General features: G+C 38.4%; 1 protein-coding gene and 1 long non-coding RNA gene across 4 annotated transcripts; one reads left to right on the top strand and one right to left on the bottom strand.

The window, feature by feature from the left end:
* Positions 1-35: 35 nt before the first annotated feature.
* LOC110043305 (two pore channel protein 1-like) lies at positions 36-21652 on the bottom strand. Of its 3 annotated transcripts, none has more exons than XM_089279744.1 (29): positions 21569-21652; positions 20645-20788; positions 19544-19756; positions 18837-18950; positions 18049-18179; positions 17801-17889; positions 15620-15654; positions 13425-13483; positions 13096-13195; positions 11954-12027; positions 11610-11652; positions 11156-11219; positions 10111-10171; positions 9348-9399; positions 8373-8442; positions 8007-8051; positions 7474-7530; positions 7302-7370; positions 6834-6906; positions 6558-6650; positions 6126-6197; positions 5595-5684; positions 5348-5433; positions 4678-4724; positions 3815-3883; positions 3425-3512; positions 2362-2498; positions 2037-2108; positions 36-1862 (listed from the first exon to the last, which is right to left on the bottom strand). In XM_089279744.1, the coding sequence occupies exons 2-29, from the start codon at positions 20669-20671 to the stop codon at positions 1656-1658; spliced, it is 2337 nt and encodes a 778-aa protein (XP_089135870.1). In that variant the 5' UTR covers positions 20672-20788; positions 21569-21652; the 3' UTR covers positions 36-1655. The 3 variants fall into 3 exon arrangements, with proteins under 3 accessions (XP_089135870.1, XP_089135871.1, XP_089135872.1); XM_089279745.1 differs by having other exon boundaries at positions 20645-20782; positions 21569-21639; XM_089279746.1 differs by lacking the exons at positions 15620-15654; positions 17801-17889; positions 18049-18179; ... (2 more) ...; positions 20645-20788; positions 21569-21652 and adding an exon at positions 15748-17794.
* Positions 8026-15305, top strand: LOC149096764 (uncharacterized). Its single transcript, XR_016204212.1, has 2 exons — positions 8026-8160; positions 15271-15305. It is a non-coding gene; the product is annotated as an uncharacterized LOC149096764 (long non-coding RNA).
* Positions 21653-21754: the final 102 nt, after the last annotated feature.

Genomic DNA, 21754 nt, shown 5'->3' on the forward strand with positions numbered 1-21754 from the left:
AAACGAAATAAATACAAATCGACAAGTACAACACGTTGGAGAGGTTCTTAAAGGTCTCGCTTTATTGTACATTGTACTTTTATTTCTATACGGTTCATATAAAAAATGATTTGCCCTGATTATGAAGTTGTAAAGTCATTGCGGTGAAAAATACTCATATTTTATACAACTGATCTTTTGTCTACAATTCAGACTCGAGCGTTCATCAGTTGGTTCCTAATTATATTACATTATTCGCTAGTAAAATTTTATCCATTCTTGAATTTTAGGAATCAGTCAAATTTGCTACCTTGATTTCACCAAAAAATAATGAATAGCATTGTGCAATATTTGTCAGATTTCTCACTTGCGATATAATAACAAAACGCCTAACTAGGACATGACGACAGAAAGACAATTTTTCCCTTTTTCGTTTTAGTTATTTCATTTTCTGCCATGTTGTTATGCTGAACGCAAAATGACTATTGCCTTCTCTTACCTCGTAAGGTCGCTAGTGTTACTAAGGCATAACTTAATTATATCTCTAAAGGTTTTTATACACAAAAATTAGAATTTTCATTTATAAAATCCTTACTCTAAGGTTAAAAGAGATCTTCCTCTCGGCGTGAAAATCAAATGACCGAATGCATCTCTGAAGTTCTGCTACCTATCAATATAAGCCTTGAGTAAATATAAAACCAAGCTAACTACCCAACACATTTTGATCATTGTTTCACTCGGAAACATTGCGATAAAAGAACTATACTTAAGTCGGAAAATAAAAAGTATAGCGGTATCAATTCGATTGCTAACCGAGTAAGTCTACCTAAATATCAATCTATACTTTTGTTCAGACGAACAAATAGTTTTACGTCGCAAGGCGAAGTAATGTTTAGCCCCTTGACTGAACAAGCAGTTGAGGATTAAACTACAGACCTTCTTGTCGTGAAATGCCTCATGTGAAATGAATTGTTAAAGTACTTTTAAAAACACATGCAACAAAATCTTCACCTGCAACTTTCGTAATTTATAGAAAAGTCTCACATAAAAACTTTTTTTGGAATTCTTTCGACAACCACGTATTCGCACGTACGTATTGAGCTTTAGTTCCCTAAAAGCAGTTTATCACCGTGTGACAACTCAGTCGTTAAGAGAACAGAACCGTTGCATGAGGAGAGAATGAATAGGTCAATGCAAAATCGTTGCGTGACGGAAAAATCAATACGCGATTGGCGATTGAAATAATGATAATAATAATAATAATAACAATAACAATAACAATAACAATAACAATAACAATAACAATAACAATAACAATAACAATAACAATAACAATAACAATAACAATAACAATAACAATAACAATAACAATAATAATAACAATAATAACATTTATAATGCGCAAATTTCATAAAATGGTCAAATGCGCATGACAAGATTAAAACGAAATAAAAAGGCTAAAAAGCTAAAATGAGAAAGTGGACGATACAAACACTCAGTAAGATATTAGTGATCATCAGCATATTCAGTTTGCAAAATATGAAACACAATGCAGCGGAAAGAATTGAAATTTGAAATTTCCAGTTTTGATGATAATCTAGAGGTAAAAAGCTACCTAATGTATGTAACCATGGTAACTCGCGCGTTTGATACCATTCGACCTAAGTGAGTTGTTATCATACTTTCTCCTCCTCGTCTACCGACGCGTTTATCCTTCCCATATCAAGCTCTTCAGTCACTTGATGATTGCGTGAAACGTTTGAGTCTGGTGACGAGGGTGTGTTCGTGGGAGACAAGCGCGGTACATCTTCCATAACTTCAGACTGCGCATAAGTTTCTGACATATCGATATACGCGGTTACCCGTTCATTTTCAATCCATTGCTACAAGAAAAAAAGAAATATTCGTCAATGGTTTTCTGATGAAACATCAGTTACAGAACGGACTAAGACAAGGATGGTTTCTGTCACAAAATGGCCCGCAACAACGTAACCTGTCAAAAACGAATAGACCAGACAATCAATATGAAATTATCGAGCAATACAACCAACTCATACCTGGACTTCGTCTGCGTACATTTTTATGTTCAAATCCATTTTTGTTTTGGAACGTTTTCCTATATACCTAACCTGCAATAAAATGATGCAATTCATGTAAGCAGCTATGATGTGTAACTAGTGTGCTGCCGGGGTCAGCGAGAAAAAAAGCAAACCTTGGACTTATCAAGATTTTAAGTTCCATTAATTCTTCTAAAACACTACAGAAAGTCTTTTCGTAATATAGGTCTCCCTAAAATGGAATTGCTTCCTATATCTAATGAACTACAGGTTTAAAATTTTGTATTCTACATAAAAAGGGCAAAATTAGTGTAGAGATTCTTACAGGCTGATTAGGCTGCTGGTCTTGCCCAAATTCTTCTGTCAAGTGCCGGAATTCTTCTCTCGAAAGCCGGAATTCTTCTCTCGAGTGCCGGAATTCTTCATAGGTAACTGTTATTTCTTTCTTTATGTTCATGTCCTCTGTCAAGGAAACAAAACGTTCTGATGTCGGGCGATGTTTTTTTTTTTTTAATCTTACTGAGATATTGATGTTGATTTCTCTCTTACTCGGCCAATGGATTTCAAGTTTGTCAAGGAGGTGGGAAGTCCAAAGTAGTTGGAAGCCTATGAATTTCGCATGTGGCAAGGTGATTGGTAGGGAGGTTTGGGAAAGAAAACCCCCGGGGATTACTCCTTATAATGGCCTGTATGGGAAGGCTCTGCCCGAAAGGGGTAACTTTTTCAGGTTTCAGGTATATTAAAGGGTAGGGATTTCACAAGTTGAGAAAAGTTATGAAAAAGCATGGAATCTGTCATTTACTTATTTTAAAGGGCCTTTAATTAAAATATTTCGAACAGACGCACCTTATAGCTGTATCAGTTCATTTATTAGGCGGTACATGAGAATGACAAGAAGACTTCCCTTATTGGCGATTTATTCATAGTACGAGCCAGTTATGAAAGTATGTGAAAAGGTTACCTTTTTCAATTAAAGGTACACGACAGGGTACCTTTTCTGTCAAAATGCTGTACAAAAGGGCAAGGCCGGGGCTGGACCGCGGGGTGGAGCCTCCCCCGTAGAGAACTTTGTATAGTACTCCCCGGGATATGCCTTAAACTTGTCAAAAATACGGCACAGCATGTGCATTTGAATCACACTGTTGTAAGACCAAAGTTCTCTCTATTCACTTACATGAACGCTGTGATGAGATGACCTACTCTGTAATCAGAGAAAAGACCACCCACAATTTTCTTTCTTTCTGTTTTTTCCAAGTTCGTTGGCTTTGGAGGCGGGACAAACACGAGGTAGTCACGCATGTATTTGTTAAATAAGATTTGATAACAACCGTTCATTTTATTTCGGGGGTTTGTTATTTTTGGAACTTACTTTAGCTAAGTCCACTTACCCTCTTCGTCAGTAGGATGTTCTTTATGATATTTAGTTCGGAAGAGAAAGGCTTCAAGAATAAACGCTACAATGATGGTCACAACCACCTAGTGAAAAAGAACAGGCGCATGTAGCATTTAACATTGGATTCGCCGTGTGCTTAGAAACGACATTTTAAACAAAACAATCATAAATGAACTCGCGCCTCGACAATCCCTCTGATGTAGACGCAAATTCCGCGCCCGGGGCGAAAAAATGAAACCGAAAAATCCGCGTCTGGTTCCGGTTTTTGATTAAGCATTCGGTCACCGCTGACCGCAAATGCACGGGCTCCGGATACGAGATTGCGCCTACTGTTCAAGAAGTCAAAGCCAAAACAGTCATAGTGCGAATCAACCAGTTGACTCACCATCATGACAATGTAAAATAACATGAAGTATATCCTAGCCCAGTCTGATGTCACGAAAACAATCCCTTCCTTTAAGTAAGAAAAAATAAAATAATCAAAATATAAGTAGAATGAAAGAAAAAACAAAGAAATAGAAATGGGAGAACAAACTCTTTCCAGGCCTCAATTGTTTCCTCGCTTCGCCTGAGATTCGACTTCAAGAAATCGATACTGAAATTGTTGCTTTACAAATATCCCCCTGGTGGCTCTAGGGGCGCGCGGGGGGAGGGGGGGGGGGTAGGGGCTCTTGCGCGGTTTCAGAATTTTCCAACGTAAGAGACAGCTAGGCAGAAACACTACACGGAACCCAGAATTGAGAACGGGGTGACAGATATTGCGGCGAAAACGCAACCGCAGAGAAAGCACCTCATGTTTATCGGTAAAAATTGCACGAGAAGAAAAAAGGTCGCGCGAAACGCTGGAGGGACAAGTACTAGTCAGCATATGATGATTCCACAGGCATTCCTCTCTTCTGCATTATTAATTACTTTACCATCACTAAACTGATAATCTTATTACACTTAAACTGACTTACACACAATTCACACCAACTACACTAGTTTAACTAAATCAGGTTTAGGTTTTTCCAATTTGTCAGTTGCACTTTGCAGTCATTTCGAGAAGACAAATTTCAAACCACCTTGCTGACATACGGTATTTTATTCAAATACGTTTTTAGCTTGTTACGTTGTGGGGTGTGTACGGTGTGAGTAACTAATTTTTAACCTTGTTTAGTTAAATCACTTTTAAAACATGTTTAACATGCCGGTGTGAATAGGATATTATTAAATAAGACGAACAAACAGCACCTCATGTGTTCTTACCATTATAATCATCCAGTTGTTGACCACCGTCAATTCAAACAATGTCACTGCAGAGACAAAAAGAACAACTTTACACATGGTCAACAGTATTCTACTGTTTGCAGTAACTGACTAAAGTACGTTATCCATCTTGACAGGTCATTAACTTTTGTTATGCCAAACTTAGAATGTAAATTCTCCTTACTAACTCTAACGTATTTCTAAAAAATTCAGTTGTGATAATGTCATTGTCTTCAGAAAAAACGTCGAGCCAACTACTTCATACATCCGGAGCTTATCCCGGTTTCCATGACATTAAGGGGTTAGGAGTATTTCTACTCCCCCTCCCCCTTGGATGGGATGGTAGTCCATCGCTGGTACCCATTTGTACACCTGGATGGAGAGAGGCACTGTGAGAGTAAGTGTCTTGCCCAAGAACACAACACAATGTCCCCGGCTAGGGGAAAAAACCTGGACCGTTTCATCCAGAATCCAGCGCGCTAACCATGAGGCAAACGCGCCTTTACATCAACAGCCTTGCGACAGTCGTGCCCCTATTTGATGATTTTGTTTTGTGTTCATCACGTGTCTGCTTGCCACTGTATCGACAATAGAGAGAAATTTAATAAAAAGTTGCACTTTCATGTTGTTGCAAATGCTTTACACTACACAAATGAGGGTTAACTCCTACCGTAAGAATGCAGCAAATCGTTGAAGTTGTTTAAATGATAATACTTATAGCCGTCTTCTCTGTATTCTTCTTCCCATGATGTGTTCCTGTACAACGCAGAAAACAAGGCTAAGAAAAAATACTAGGTGAAGGGCAGTGAAAAATATTACCACGACCTTTTTTTTGCACACAGAGAAGAGGTTCGATTAAACTAATGTCGTCCTTACTGTTGTAATACTGAAAAAGACAACTGAAAAAGAGAACTTACTGACAACAGTTTTTCAGTTTAAGTCCAGAGAAGCATTCTATTCCAACGATTCCAAACGGGTAATACATCAGAAGAATAACCAAAGCCATCCTGAGGTGAAAAATGTACATTTTTTTAAAAGTATTGAAGACTAACAATGGCTGATCTCTAAAGTAACGAAAAACTCTTCCGTCGGACGGTTTCGCGGCTGGCTTGCTGCGGTGGGTAAGGTGCCTAAATTTTTTCGGAAATTTCGGACAAAATTCAGAAAATCCCTTCAATTTTCAAAACGGTCAGAGTTGGAATTTGAAGCTGACAGGCAAGACCATAATGTGTGACAACGCGTCCTTGTTTGCAATAAGTGATGTTAACTTCGGCCCGTAAATTAACTCTTCAATAGGCAACGGTAAGAAAGCCAATCAGTTCTGCGGTTTGCAATTGAACACGGTGAGTGCCAACAAAAATGCATATTCACTGGATTGTAGGCTGCGTGACCAGCGTTCAAAGGGGAGGGAGAGGTGGAGACTAGAAGATGTTGAAAAAGCACAATACCTGGCCATTCGCGGTAATAAGACACCCATTGTGTCGAACACATCACGGTATCTCTGCTTCAATTTAAAGAGCCTGTAGAGAGAATCAAGCCTTTGAACAACTTATGCTATTAGTAATATACAACTCTGTGATTTAGAATTGGCCGCGCTAAAGCAAACGCATTTCCAAGGAATTGCCGTGGAAAGAAAAACTAAAACTTCACTGGGGAGATGGGGCGGGGGGAAGAGGGGAGAGGCTGAGCGTCTAATGAAAGCAACACATGTTTTCAACGACAATAAAGGAAATACAACGTAGGCTCGATTACCAGTCCCTGTTTGGGAAAGGAGCTCGCACTCCTCCCCTAAAGGAAGAATGCAGACTGCACTCGAGAGAGCGGCGGAAATCGAGCCTAAATACAATGCATGCAATACTACAACAAATGGAAATACTCACAACAGAAGTCTCAGAGGCCTCAGACCAACGATAAAGCTGAACGATGTTGAAACTGCACCAATGAAACCAGCAAGAGTCACAAAGAAGTCAAATCTGAAAAGAAGGCTACAGTTTAGTCTAAATTAGGACAAAACAACAGGCATTACTCTTCAGAAACATAGCATTTCCAATAAAATACTGTCAGTTATCCTTTTTAAGCATCCCTACTTAAAAATCTAAGGAACTTACCCTCAGATATAAACAGATTAACTAAACCCAAGGCCACAAACTACTCACAGATTCCATCCGGAGTGGAAGTACTTCCTAAAACCAAGACCTATCAGTTTGAGTGCAGCTTCGGCTGCGTAAACTGCAAATGAAGACAAAGCAAATCCCGTTACACCCAGACATCATAAGTAAATCTTCAAAACCAGTTTCACCACTCAGAGTTACTACAGAAACAAATACGGTCTTCGGAAACATTCCCTATGCTAATTGTTCAATCGGAGATTGCATGGGCTCCTCAAAAGCTGGCGTCGGCTGACCGTGCATGACTCGGTTAATTTTCGGAGTACAGTGTACTCCTAGGTCACTCGTATCTGCTGGTCCTATTTTGTGACTGGATAATATTCGGAAAAGTCCGCGAGTGCTGCGCTTCTACGAACTTTATGTTGTTCAACTCTCGAGGAACCAACCCCAACCATACACCACATGAGTAAAACAGTAGTAACTAATATTGTTATAATATTTGCAAAACCAACTTACTCGAAAGAAAGGCAATATGGTACCACATAATTTCCCCTCTTTTGTTGGCTCGTTCATTTTGTGGAGTGTCTGTAAATACATCGAAAAGTTCTCAAAGGTTTAACAATTCGCCAAAATTCAACTTAAGAAATCAGAAAATGAAACCGAAGATCAAAGAAAGCAAATTACTCACGGGAAAACACAACAATGTCAACGATAAAAGAAATTCCGTTTGCAATGATGACCAAGTCTGTAGAAAAGCCACAAAGAAATCTCTATTAGTAATGAAATCGCTGAAATCGTGTCCCTTTCAATCATTAATTTCCCTAATAAAATTTGTGAGAAATCACTGTTTCATGTAGTAGCAATGAAATTAAGTTCTGAGAGTCTTTCCCACATTGACCAGACGTGACGATTTACAAACATGAAGATAAAAAGGATGTCTACTGCTGCAACTTTATTTAATTCACGTATCAGGTATATTTTTTAATATGATAATGGTTAGACTGTCAGTAGCATCTCATGTACTGTGGTACGAGCCACTCGCGAGTGAAACGAGCCAGCGGCAGTTATGGTAAGCTCTCACCTCTTGTGCCACGCCGCTCGCCTACTCGTCTCTGGTGGCTTCACCGTTCTAGCTCTTGCCTCAGCAAATGGGGCTCGAAAATAGTTTCAAGGGGTCTATCAATTATAAAATGTAGCAGTAAACATTCTCAGAAGACTTACACATGAAGTATTCAAAAGCTTTCTGCGTTATTAACCATCGGATACCTGTGGAAGAAAAAAGCAACTTGTCTTAATATTAATTAAGTAAATTGCTTGTCATGGTGTCCCAAATCAGCCCAAGTGAAGACTACATGCAGTTTCCATCTACTGTCAGGTAATCACTACAATAATTTATTTCTTAGTTCCATCATTTAACTTGCAATAAATGTTTAATTAAGTATAGACATTTAAACAAGTCTTTAGTCAATATGTAGTATTTTATGAGTCCATACATGTCAATTTATTTCTCAACATCAAGAAGGAATGCAAGAGCAAGTGTTAAACAGTAGGCCTGGATGGAGAGGCAAGCCTGCGTAACATTCTCACCTTTGACTGTTTGGTATAGACAATTCCAAGGCCTAAGACAGATAAACCACTGCTCGTTGTGCTCTGTGATCTAAAAAAAAAAAAACCCATAAGATTACATGCAAGCAAGTTCTGCATAAGCTGGTAGCGCAGTTTTATTTTCCGGTACGTGATTTCCTACTAATTTGTAAGGGTGCACAGACCATCCATTGACAAGTTGGGGATGTGAGAGAAGTCGAAATAGTTTGTTTACAAAATTGTGTAATACTCTAGGCTAGCAGCTTCCAGCTACCTAACCTCCCACTTGAAAAGTTCCACACAAAAAGATCGTGTGGGTATCCTGTGCCTTCACTTGATATTGATCTATTTAACAATAAGATTATGAGCTCGAGATTTCTATCATGTGATAGTTGAAGAGCAAGTCAATATCTAATTGTTTTGGTTTAAATCTACTAGTCGTTCAAACGTTAATCTAAATACTCTTCAAAGACACTTCAAAAACGCAAAGAGGCAGCCACCAGTTTGTTAACAAGCGCTCACAGCTCACTCAGGCTACTCCCTATCTACACCAGAATAGATAGTGAGCAGTGTAGCCAATCACAGAATGCCATTCGTGATAGAATGTATGACAGATAGCTAGTAAATTTAGACTAATTTTGGATAGCATTCCGTACCATTTGAAAAACCCTGAGGCTGCACAGATAGCCTCCTACAACAGATATACTCTTTAGGCCTTCTGGAAGATGGCAAGCCCGAAGAACGTCTACCTAGCAGGCTAATGTACAGTGAAACACAAATTGCAGACCCCACAGGATAATATTAGGCTGATTTAGCATGAGAGCGGGAACGTCACTTGACGACGGCACGCGCAGTACAAATACTCAAATATGGTCACATTAGAACAGAATCCAGGTTATTCCACATGCCCTGCAGTCATCATCTGATGTTCCTGTCCTGTTGCTAAATCAGCCTATTAAAATACTTCAGGGGACATACTTGCTTCCATTCCATCTCACTGTTCTCAAATATGTGATAAAATTCATCCAGACTAGAAGTAAAAGAGGTAAATGAGGCAAAAATGAGGCAATAATGAGTCAGAGAATGTGAAACAATTTAGAACAAAGAAGATATGGTTTCAATTAAGATTTATTTATGAAATATCATGAAATATTATTGAATGCAGTTACTGCATAACATTGCCATAAGGATTGCAACAGTATGTAAAGAATTCAAATTTGCTGCCAAGCAAAGTGCAGGGTTCATACTGGGCAGAGGTTTGGCCACTTACCAGTATTAGAGAGGTTAAGCATGACGTTTACGGAAAACGGAAAAATTTTGAACTAATTTGCCATCTTTTTTCAGCTCAGTTTGTACAATAGAGTGAAAATATTTGTATAATTTCAGGATGAATAGATGTAGGAAATGTTTTCTATTTTTGTGATCAGAGGTAATTTTTTGCCGTTTGCTCTGAACATCAGGCTTAACCTCTCTATTAAGAACAAGGGGTACATATATCACCACAATTCCCCTGGAGAGCATTTTGTCACTGACTTTTTATGCACTATAGTCCAGTACTCATTTTACCACAATCTTGAGTGGAGGACAAAAGGTATGATGACTAGTAGCATGGGGTATTACATTTATACATCCTTTAAGTAATTCTGCATAATTCTAGAAATGCAGTTAGCTCATGAGATATAACAAACTCCAGTCAAGTGGTTTTTAAATATTGATATCAATTCTTTTCAATATAAATTACCTAAGTTGCCTTCTTCCACTTGTATCTAATGACTTGAAAATAAGATATTTCTCCACAAGAGCTAATAAAAAAGAGGAAGCTCATAACCAATAAGTCTGTCTAAATTAACAGGCCTCTTGAGGAGTGAAAAAAATGCTTACAATCTATTTCTCAAGACAATATATTTTTGATGAGCAAAAACCATGGAGGTTAACTTTGTTGAATCTAAATCACCACACAATACCTCCAGGTAAGGCCGGGGTTGAGAGGGTCTTTATTACAACAAATTAAATAATGATTACAGAACTACGTTTGCAGCATTTAAAATAGACCGGTCATAAAAATAATTTCACTCAGAAACAACACATGGAACCGTAAATAAAAAATACTACATGGACAAGCATCAGTAACCCAACGCAATGACAAGATTAGAAAGGTTTGAAACAAGAAAAAGACAAAAAGGCTGTCCATAATTTAATAACTGCATAGAAAGATTTTACAAATGCTTCTGTTGGTAGCTACTGAAATTATGCAAGTGAACTGAAATGCTAAGAACTACATTATATACTTTAGGTATGTGAATGTACTTTCTGATGGCTAGTAAATAGTTGCTGATTGCACAAACACTGTGACCCTGCCAGTAAAGGGTTCAGAACTACCTTAAATTTTCAAACATTTAAGGTGGTTCTGCACACTCTTAACAGAATGTGTTTAAACTTTGTAAAAAGTTGTATGTAAAATATCACGCTCATCACAATATGATTATAAAAAATTAATGGGGGTAACCAAGCTCGTTTTTGAGTTATAAGTGCTTAAAGCTAAAATTAAGAGTGTTTTTAACAGGTTGTATTGTTGCTATGGTAACCTAAATGATATAAAAGGGATGACTGCAACTTGTTTACCAATGATTGGGCATTTGTGTGATACCATTATTGAAGCATCACTTGTTAAACAGTGGTAGTATTCATTCTTCAATGTTAGCTGTTAGAAAAGTGATGGAAATTGTTGCCAGCCTCCTCAAGTGATAGTGTAATATTGGTCACACAAATATGGTAACAGTACTCACTACTTTTGGGTTTGTAAAATGACATCAAGCCAATAAAGTCATTTAATGAAATCCAGTGTGGAGGCTGTGAAACAAATATACAGTCACAATAATTTATTAGCATAATAATTATTATATTAATATTAAAGATTACTTTAATTTAAATAGCTAATTAAGTAACATTCTGGCTACCCCTACTATAGATGAATTCTGGTTTCCAAAAATATATTTTTAAAAATTGATACATCTGATTTCGGAATTGTTCAGTTAATTTGTGATGATTAAAAGAAATCCTTTCTTGACTTACTCACAACCTCAGCTGAATGATTGACCAATCAACTTAAAAACCAACTGATTGACCAACCAACTTAGAAACTGCAGACTCAGATTAAGGATTGGTAAATTAATACATACTGTTTAGAAGAAAAAGAGATGGAAAGAAATTTACATCTAGCTTCAGTTGTCAATGACTTACGTTTTTAGAACAGAGTAGCCTGTAAGCCTGCCTAACAGCGTGCCTTAATTGGAGTAAAAAAAAACACTGAATCAGATGGTACTATCAGACTATGCAACATTATAATGAATTTATCAAAGATATGAACAGGAAAGTTGAACAGATCAGAAGTCTTAAAGCCTCTGATGATATTGTAGCTTGGTTGAGTGATTCAAGATGATTTTTGTTTTGAACACAATGAACTCTAGCAATAATGCAAGCCAGTCAGTGACCACCTGTCCTGAGGTAGAGATGTGTTTATGTTTTAAGTACATGCTTGCTTGCATGCTTGAGTGTTTTGCTACATGTATACATGACTTTCTTACCTTTTGTGAAGAAAAAGCAGGCTAAACTTATTCTTTTCAATGGTGGTAAATGTGTCATACACCACAGCCAAAAGCTGCCACAAGAGTAGAAAAATATAACAAGTTAAACCGTACATATATATTATATATACATGTAAACAATAGAGTGTTTCTGTTGAGGGCTTTGATAGGCTGTATTAGTCTGATTTTTACGCACAGAAATTCTGTGCTCTAAAAATATAAATTATGCATCTTTTGTGGCGGAGTTTCTTGTATATATCATCTTGACAATTACCTTAAATTTGCCTCACTTGAACGTTTGTATGTATTTGGATGTAAGTAAATTTTACATAATCAACATTTTGATACAAAAATTTGCGAGGGAAACTCAAAATTTCATATATATCTGAAACTTCAAAATCCATTTTGATACAGACGGAAAAACTACTTGTGCAGAATTTCAGGCACGAAAGAAAATCGAAAACTTTCGCTGTTTCTTCTGCCAAGTGTAGCATTTACTGAGTAAAACGTTAACATTAAATTAGAAACTCCAAAAAAAGAAAAAAAAAAAAGAAAAAAAAAAGCAGTGGCTCACAAAAATAGGCTGGCGCTTCACGGCTGGTGGCTCCGTCTTGCATGCTCTAGGCTCAAACATTAGTTACACTTGTAAATTTGTATTTCAATTTTGTAACTTTTCAGTGACGTTTTCTCGTTACATTTTTCATTCGTCAATTTTGGCTTTGACCAATGTCAAACTCCAGGAAACATGGACAGTGAAAACACTTTTATTCAAGAGAAATTAGAACTTTGATTAACTTTTAATCCTGGATTAGCATTAATTGGCTAGCGAACAACCGGGTGAGGCTGTTTTCGACCTTTATGGGCATCATCAGTATTGACAAGTAGACAGTGAGAAACGTTGCACCATGTCTTTATTCTGTGGAATATTGTTGAGGTATAAATATTGTAACAAGTCATAGTAAAGTGTAGATGTTCAAATCGTGGGCTGAATAATATATGTTGCAGTGACAATGTTTTGTCGACTTTCCTTGTGGTGATGTGGTGTTCGTTAATTTTTTTATCATGTTGCAGTGTTCAGAGCAACCCCATGTCCCCCTCCTAAAATTGTTAAATGGTTTTAAATAGAAGGCATGTAAGCTTACCAAATTCATGAGGAAGTAAAGGACAACTGAAATGTAAACAGCAAAATATATGACAGCCCATCGTAACCTCCAATAAGATGGCATCATCACATCAGGATAGCTGCAGATCGAGTAAGAAATTAAGAGCTTCAGAAAAAATGACTATTTAGCCATATCCAACTCTTAGCTGCTGTCTGCTTGAAGGATATTCTTCAACAGGCAGTTTTCAAATGCATCACATATAATTTTTGGATTGTTTTGCTCGTTTTAGTGTTACAACGTACAGGACTTCAGAAAAAGCTCCTCACAGCATAACAATATAATGTTAAGCATGTGGATTAGTCACCTACTTTGCTGTGGTGAGTAAGACAAACAAGCTGATAAAGCTCCTCCAAAAACTGTTGAAAAACTAAGAAACAATGACAAATTAAAACGAGTTGTTGTTGATAAACACTTCATTTTTACAAATCAAATTTCTTAATGAAATGATCACAAAACTAGTGAGGCAATCTCAAATAGTGCAGAGTGCAATTTACAGCTCTGATACAGTAGTCACAAAGGTCCCCACCCCTGCTGTTCTCTCCCTTGGTAGTCAACTAGGCCTTTTCCCCTTTGGAGAATTATATTACCACAGTGTTTTACTTTGAGTTTCATTAGTATTGAATTCAATACTATGTAAAAGAAGAAAATGTGACAATTTTACTTCTCACGCCAGCGTTTGTAACTTGATACTTTTGTTTCCCTTGCCAAGGTATACAACATGATACCCTTGTTACCTCGGAAATATAAGAATAGAATGATGTGTATTTTTTTACTCACTGCTGGAAATAAATGGAATAAAGTTAAATATCTGGTGAAAATTCAAAGGGGAACGATGTTGCTTTATCCAAAACGCACATTTTCATTTCACCGATAAACATGAACTAATCTAATAATCAATTGGTCATGTCGAGTCACGGAATAGTGCATTCTTATTCTGGTCAAACTAATACACAAATGCTATCAATAATGGCGAAGTTTCTTCTGTCACAAATTTACTAGTTTTACTTGTATCTATCTGGGGAAAGTTTCGGCTGAATATGATCTTTTTGCTCCCCTCATAGCAGAGGAAATAACCAAGCTGCTAAGGAGAGGCAATATGTCTCCATTCTTTATTTGAACCCTGGCAAACACAAAATAGTTATAAAGCAGCAGACAAAATTTCTTGAACCGAGCTAGGAGTGATTCCAGAAGATATGCAGTCACAGTAGCATTCTTTGCACTAAAAAAGGGATAACTAATGTTACCTGAAATATAGCTGCTGCCCCTGGTTAAAATGAGAGCATGGTAATCCCCCCACGCAGATGGAGTTTATCACACTGCCAGTGCTAGAACGCATGCATCTCACATGTGTTCTAGCTACCACAAGGAAAAAGCACTCTACGCTTGTGTGTCATCCCATATGAAATGTATCTTTTAACAAACATATAGTCGACACTGACGCTAACTAATCTGTGCGTGCATTTCGAGCAAATTGCCTTTGTTCCTAAGATAACCGCACCACAAAGATAGCATGAGATTTGCGATAACATATATACCGTTTTGTCACGTTTTCAGATACACAACATAAGTATAACACGTTTTGCATAATGCACGTGTGTACCTACCCCAGCCAGCCCCTGCTTCCCGCATTAGGTAAACAAGGTAAATGAACATTTAAGTTTACACCTTATGGCATTAGTGCCATAGCAAACAGCTGCCCCCTCAACCATCCCAATACTGCACTCTGCACTAATAAAATGAAATGTTGTTAGAGGACATAATATTATGCATCTCAGCTTCCATTATTTCTAAATTCCAAATCTTTAAGATTGTTATTTTGAATGGGAAGTTAAGGCTAAGTAAAAAAATTGTATCATTAAGTCTATTACTTAGGAAACATTGGACTATTCTGATTTAAGTGACCTATGTTGCATAATAAAGACTCTGAAGAAGATGTTCTAAGATTTGCTATTATTGCTTTGTAGGATTTGATCCACTTTTGCTCTTCTGTATACTTCACAGTAATTTATTTTTAATCTTCAGCATAAACTTCAGTGTTATGTTTATTATCGCCTGTCCCCTTAAGGTAGGGAAAAAGAGAGTTAACAGAGGGATGGCTGGGGAGTTTGTTGTTGGTTCTTGCTGTGCTCTGAGGGTTTTTCTCTTTTTCTCTAGGTTGTCTAGTTTTCCTCCCTCCACAAAAACCAACACTCCAGATTCCAATTCAACCAGGATTGAGTACCTGCATGAAGCCAGGTAATGCTGATCAATGTGGCTTCCTCTCTATTAATTAAAATTGTGATTTATCTTTTATATTTTATGATCGTTCAATTTATCTTTGGCTTTAAACTACTTAAACCATTGTCACAATGTTAATCAAAAAATTAAGTTATCAGCATGGCACGCTGTACTGTAATACAAAACCCAATGTATATATATACACATGACATGTGCCAATGCAAGTGTATGTTCAATGACATTACATGCTTTACAATGCAGTGAAGTTTTAACAAGTACACTTTACCTCATCTTTTTCATTGTCAGAAAACAGGTAAAAACCTATAAATAAACATAAACGTTTAACTGCATAAACAAGAGTATAAACTACTGGTATGTCAGTTAACTGGGGTGTGTGGGTGCGTGTGGTAGTACCTCTGCAGGAGGGGCAGTAACACTCGTCCCAGAGTGCCTGAACTGCGCTGGTCCACATACGACACGCAGCTCTGACGTATGGCTCCCAGAAGTTGCAGGCAAGGCAACGCCACACCCCGGGCAATGGTGTTGACCCACCAGCTGAACTAGGTCAGGGTAGCCAGCTCGGCTCGGAGATTGGGTGGTGATAGGAGAGGGCAGATAGCGCTCTCTAGCCATGGGAAGCAGCCCATCTAGGAGAAAACTCCAAGCCAAACCCCAGGGAGTAGTATAGTACCTGTAAGCCTAACAAGGCCACTACCTAGGGGAAGGAAAATCCCAGTAACACACCAACCATCTCCAGTGGAGTTGGTCGTACGGCTAATCACCCTATGCCATAAAAAAAATTGATTACGGAAACCAGAGACTTGTTGAGGACAAACTATACTGGATCAAACAAGGCAACTTGCCAAACTCCAGGTGACAACTTTATCACGTGGGAATGAAGGAAACGGGTGAAATCCGCAAAGAAGCTCGTAGACCGAGAGGATTGTTGGCTAATCCCAAAATTATGCATAAGATTCAGGATGCTGGAATCTGAGGACCATGTATAGCATTGGCAAAACAGCTCAAGTAACATCAGAGATGCAACGATCTAGGATCAGCATCGTGGGAGTTAGCAAGTGCAGGTGGGCTGGGTTTGGCAGGCTCAGAACTCAGTTTGGAGAGACCATCCTCGACTCAGGTAGGGAAGATGACGTTCACCAAAGTGGAGTAGCAATTGTGATGACCAGGTATGCCAGTGGATGTCTGGAGAGTTGGACACCTGTCAGCGACCGTATCATTACAGTTAGATTCTACTCTAAATACATAGTCAACTACAGTATAAGTGTACGCTACAACACAGGATGCAGAAGACGAGGCAAAGGAGACCTTTTACAATCAATTGCAGAAGACATTGGATGCGATCCCCAGACACGACATGCTCTTGGTAATGAGGGACTGGAACGCTAGGGTGGGAGAGAGAGTCAGGATTCCTGTTTCTCTTAGTGGTTGACTGGGTGATGAGGAGGACAGTCGAACATGCAGGAACAGGCATAACAACTACGTTAGAGGACTTAAACTTTGCAGACAGCTTGGCACTAATCTCAAGTACATTCACACACATCCAGATGAAGAATGACCAGCTGAATAGAAACAGGAAGGGAATGGGCCTGAAAATCAGCACCAAGAAAACCAAACTCATGTCAGAGGATCAATACAAAGATCAACAATGCAGTTGTAGTAGATGGAAAGGAAATGGACGACGAGGATGGCTTTGATTATCTAGGAGCAAGAGTGACCAAACATGGAGGGGTTGAGGACGACATCAAAAGCCACTTGGGAAAAGCTACAGCAGCTTTTAACAAATTAGCCAAGATCTGGAGAAGTGGTCAACTGAGCAAAAATGCGAAGATCAGGATCTTCAAGTCCAGCATCATAGCAGTGCTACTCCATGGATGTGAGACTTGGAAAATGACCAAGAGGGATGAGGTAAAGCTAGACACATTCCTCCACAAGTGTCTAAGGAGGTTGTTAAAGATATATTGGCCGATGAGGGTTACCATGGAAGAAGTGAGAGAAAGAGCTGGGACTTACACCATCAGTGAGCAGATTAGGAGATGGAGGTGGCGCTGGATAGGGCATGTATTGCGCATGGACCACCAACAATACCCACGAATTGCCCTAACCTGGGCACCAGAGGGTAAGAGGAGCAGAGGTCGACCTAAGGAGACATGGAGAACTGTAGAGGGAGAGAGGGAGAGGATGGGTTTTTGCCACAGTTTGGAATGAAGCTGTTGCCACTGCGAAAGACAGAGCAGATTGGAGGAGACAAGTCAAAGGCCCTATTCTCCCAGAGGAGAGCTTAAGGACTGATAACGATGTCAACTAACCACTTCTAAAATGCATACATGTATGGATAACTGAAGACAGATAAGAGTAAAACTAATTTCACAGCACTGATTTTTTTAAAACGATTTTTAGCTTATGAAAAATTGTCAACTACTTTGTTATAATTATAGCTATTACTTACCAAGCATTGCAAAGATTACCATGACAAAGAACAACAGGAACAGCATGTCCAAGATTGGTGGAAGTGAGAGCAGAATTTGTCTGAAAACTCTGTAAAGAAATTAAACACATCATCATCATCATCATTCTCTGTGAAGCTCACAAGCAAAAATTACACGAATACAAATATATATGCATGTGAAAGTAGTAGAACTTAAGGATTTGAAGTACATAAATAAAATATACAAGCTATGCAGAAATAAAACTCACCTTCTAACCCCAGAGCAATAATGAGAGTCTATTAAAAAGAGTGGTCGAAGAGCTCTTGTCACTCGTACATGGTTTTGATTTCTCACAAGGACAACAATGGCTTCCACAAACACCACAGACAAAGTAACAACCTGATGAGTAGGTATGAAGGTTATTAAATAAACATTTCTGGAGTTAAAAAAATTACTTTTAACTCAAAATGTTGATAACTACTACACAGTTTGATTTATTTCAGATTTATTCCCATGATACTTAAACAAAGAAACGTACAAATCAGACTAGTTTGAAATTAATTTGGGTGGGAATTCATTTTACACTTCTAGCAATATTTATTTCCATCCAGGTGTCAAATTATGGGTTAAAAAATATAGTTCAAAAGAAAGCATACTGTCCTTATTTGACAGATGTGGGAAAAAGAAACAGTACAGCAGTTAGGTGGGGTTCTGGTTGGGGAAAGGGGGTACTACAGATATACAGGTTGTATCCAAGAAGGGTTCAATGATTACCAAATTGGCTTCCTGTTTTTCCCTTCTCCTTTCAAACTGCATTTGTTTTTGACCAAACAAAGCACTGAGGCTTGGCATTTGTTTGTACAATTGTAGTGGTACATGCAGGTAAATGGGGAAAACATTCTAAATGATCATCTAGAGACTGCAAGGACGTAACAGCAACCTGAAATTTAAACCAAACTTTGACCAAAATAAATACAGCTTGATATCCTCAGTGGTCGCATTTAACACAAGGCATTACAAACTGCAAAATAAGAGATTCGTATTTCTTATGTGTACCTTCAGAAGTGTCCTCTTGTGAGAGAAGTAAAGCTTTGGTCCTTGCCACTTCAGTCTTATAGCCATTCCAGTAGCAATAATAAACAGTGAAAAAATTTCCACAGATCCATGGACCTAAAATGATTTGCAATAGTAATTGGACTTCCTCAGGCGAGTAGTGTCATAGTGTAACGGATGAGGGCACAACTTGAGACTGATTTGAAATAATTCACAAGAACAACAACTCTCTGAATTGTATGCCAAAGGTCCAACTACTAATTGATTGTAACTATAACAAATTTTGAAATTAAAAGTCTTTTGAGAACTTCTTTTGAGTAAAAAAAATCAGTAGCACTTTCCATAGGTTTAAAAAACTGTATGAAACATTAAGAAGGAAGTTATTAAAGCACACATACATAATTGACATGCGAATGGTGTAGGTATCGAATTTCAAGTATCCTATTATTAAAAGTTGTCATTGGATACCTGTAATTGGACACCCACGCGATCAAGCGCCAATTACGCAGCAAATACCAAGTCATGCAGAGAACCAATCACAATTGAGAATTTTGTTATGGATAAATCTCCGCAGGTTGTTGGCGTATAATGAGAGACCCATCAGTAACTTAGTGACAACTGCAGCATCATTCAATAACCAACTAGTCAGAGATCCTTTTTCCTGACTTGCAAAATTAAGCGTCGCTTTACCCATATTACTTTGTACTTACAGCCACTGGGAGATATATTATATCATCTTCAGGTACTTCCCCTGATCCAGGTTTTTCAGTCAGTCCCAAGACAAGAAGAAGGAGTGCTGCCATCATGTCCAAAATATAGTAAAATGTTGAGTGGACAATAAGATACCATCGTACTGTTTGACGGGTTGGGTGGGTATCAAACCGCTCATTATTCTTGCCCTCCTGGAGAAATATGGCTGCGTCCTTAGAGGAGATTGAATGCAGAACCATAAAATATTATAATTTGTCATTTTAATGAAAAGTGCTTGACAGCAGTACTCAACTATACCAAGTCTCTCAGATTATTCAGGAGTCTCCCACATACAGACCAAATCCCCAGGTCCTCTCATATTGGTCACCCAAATCTCCCAGACACAGAGGACACTGCATATAAAGTACAGTTTTCACCCATACCTTGACCGATTTTTGGTACTTTTTAGGGCAAAATTTTGGTATTTGATGCAATTTTGTGGTTAAATCAGGGGTGCTCTACTTTAAACAATTTTTTTAGGATCAAGAAGGTAAAGCTAGCTGCCAGACTTCAAGTTGTTTTTGGTTGGCATCTCTAGTAATTTATTACTTGAACTTTTACGTGCATTGTTTTCTTGTTTCTTTGTTCAGCCTTTACAAGCTGACTGCCTGTTTTAAATTTATTGAAGTTTTAATTCTACTTTCCAACCTCTACTTTCCAAATTCCTGCCACCGGACAAATGTCCTGTAAGTACCAGTATTAACCCAGTCGTTTCGCCCGATGCCAGTATGCTCACCCGGACTGAAAGTCCCTTCACACGAACTGAAAGTTCAAAGTTCTTGCTTTAAACTAACTGAGCGAAAAAGACAACTTAATGTGGGCTCAGTGAAACAAAATTACACAAAAGGTCACAAAAGATGCCTATTTCTCGTTCTTTAATCCATTGTCTACGGAGCTAACAGTCCGGGCGAACCGACTATCATACTGACTTTCGGGCGAAACGACCGCAATTCTGTGCACCGTGTACGGAGCTTTTAATTAGAACAGTTGTAAAACTCAGTTGTAGAACAGTCGCAGAGAACAGGCTGACGGCCTTATGCGTGCGCAACACTTTAGCTTACCTGATAACGAAAGTCTAGTGGTTCCATATCTTCGTTACCGACCGTTATCCACCAGTGGTGTCCGTTCTACCTTCTTCCAAAAACTGTAGAATACCCTGCCACTCGAACTGAGTTCTTTGTAGCCGGCTACGCAGTACGCTGAAACTTGTTTACAATTCAAGTTGAAATATGTAATTTATTCATGCAACAGATAAATTGGAAATCAAAACTGGGTCCTTTATCTGTTTTACGTTGGCTACGCGGTGCCTTGTACGCGGTGAGAAATATTTAGCATTAACGCGACTCGGAAAAGTAAGCACGGATTGATAATGACTTTCCTCTGACTACTTCTCAACTGTCGTGTATACATCGTTCTTTAAGCTAGAAGGCGAAAATTACATGCTTTGAAGGACACATTTTAATATCCCGAAAATGATCACAGATTTTATCTATGTCGCACAATTGCCACAGTAGTAGTAGCAGCAGCAGCAGCAGCAGCAGCAGCAGTAGTATACTTTATTTACCCTCGGATTGTAGAGTAGCTTTAACAGCTAATGTCTCCGAGCATTTCAACAGCACAATGGGCAGAGACCAGACCACAACACCGGGAACTTCGTGCCCTGCTCTTTACGATTAGAGTTTGGGTTCTTTAACGTCCCCTGCTGACCATAACAGTGAAGATGCAGGAGACGGGGCCTACGGTTTTTCGTCCTTATCCGAGAAGACTAGAATATCTAACCATTTGCAGATGTCATTGCAAAGGCAGCATATTCTCCTCAGTTATTTTAAGAACCCGAGACCTCCCGCACGGTAGTCTGACGCTCTACCAACTGAGCTAACCGGTCACAGAGAATCAATTGCTTTTCACTTTTTTCACTTTTCACCATGACTTAACACGCATGTATTAGTTAAATACGTAAAACAGCAATTTTAAACTCTACTTACCTTACAGTTTGTCAAGAATTGTTTAGTTTCGTTTCTCGAAACTACCTTCAACAATCGAGTGTTTCAGACCATAAAGAGTCTTTTGTCTCTAATTTTAGGTCATGTAAACAAAATTTCCTTTCAGCAGAAATACTAGGAACAAGTCCTTTTCGGGGTCAACATAACCCCAAGATAAGAGTAATAATG

Source organism: Orbicella faveolata, unplaced genomic scaffold (genome assembly GCF_042242905.1).
Source record: "Orbicella faveolata isolate gen_17 unplaced genomic scaffold, um_ofav_v1 contig_47, whole genome shotgun sequence".
Classification (NCBI taxonomy): Eukaryota; Metazoa; Cnidaria; class Anthozoa; order Scleractinia; family Merulinidae; genus Orbicella; species Orbicella faveolata.

Coding starts and splice junctions, on each gene's coding strand:
- LOC110043305 (XM_089279744.1), bottom strand. CDS start 20,671: ATGGAACCACTAGACTTTCGTTATCAG. Junction 2,499..3,424: donor ACATCCTACTGACGAAGAGG/GTAAGTGGACTT, acceptor TTTCCTTGACAG/AGGACATGAACATAAAGAAA. Junction 1,863..2,036: donor TGTACGCAGACGAAGTCCAG/GTATGAGTTGGT, acceptor TTTTTCTTGTAG/CAATGGATTGAAAATGAACG.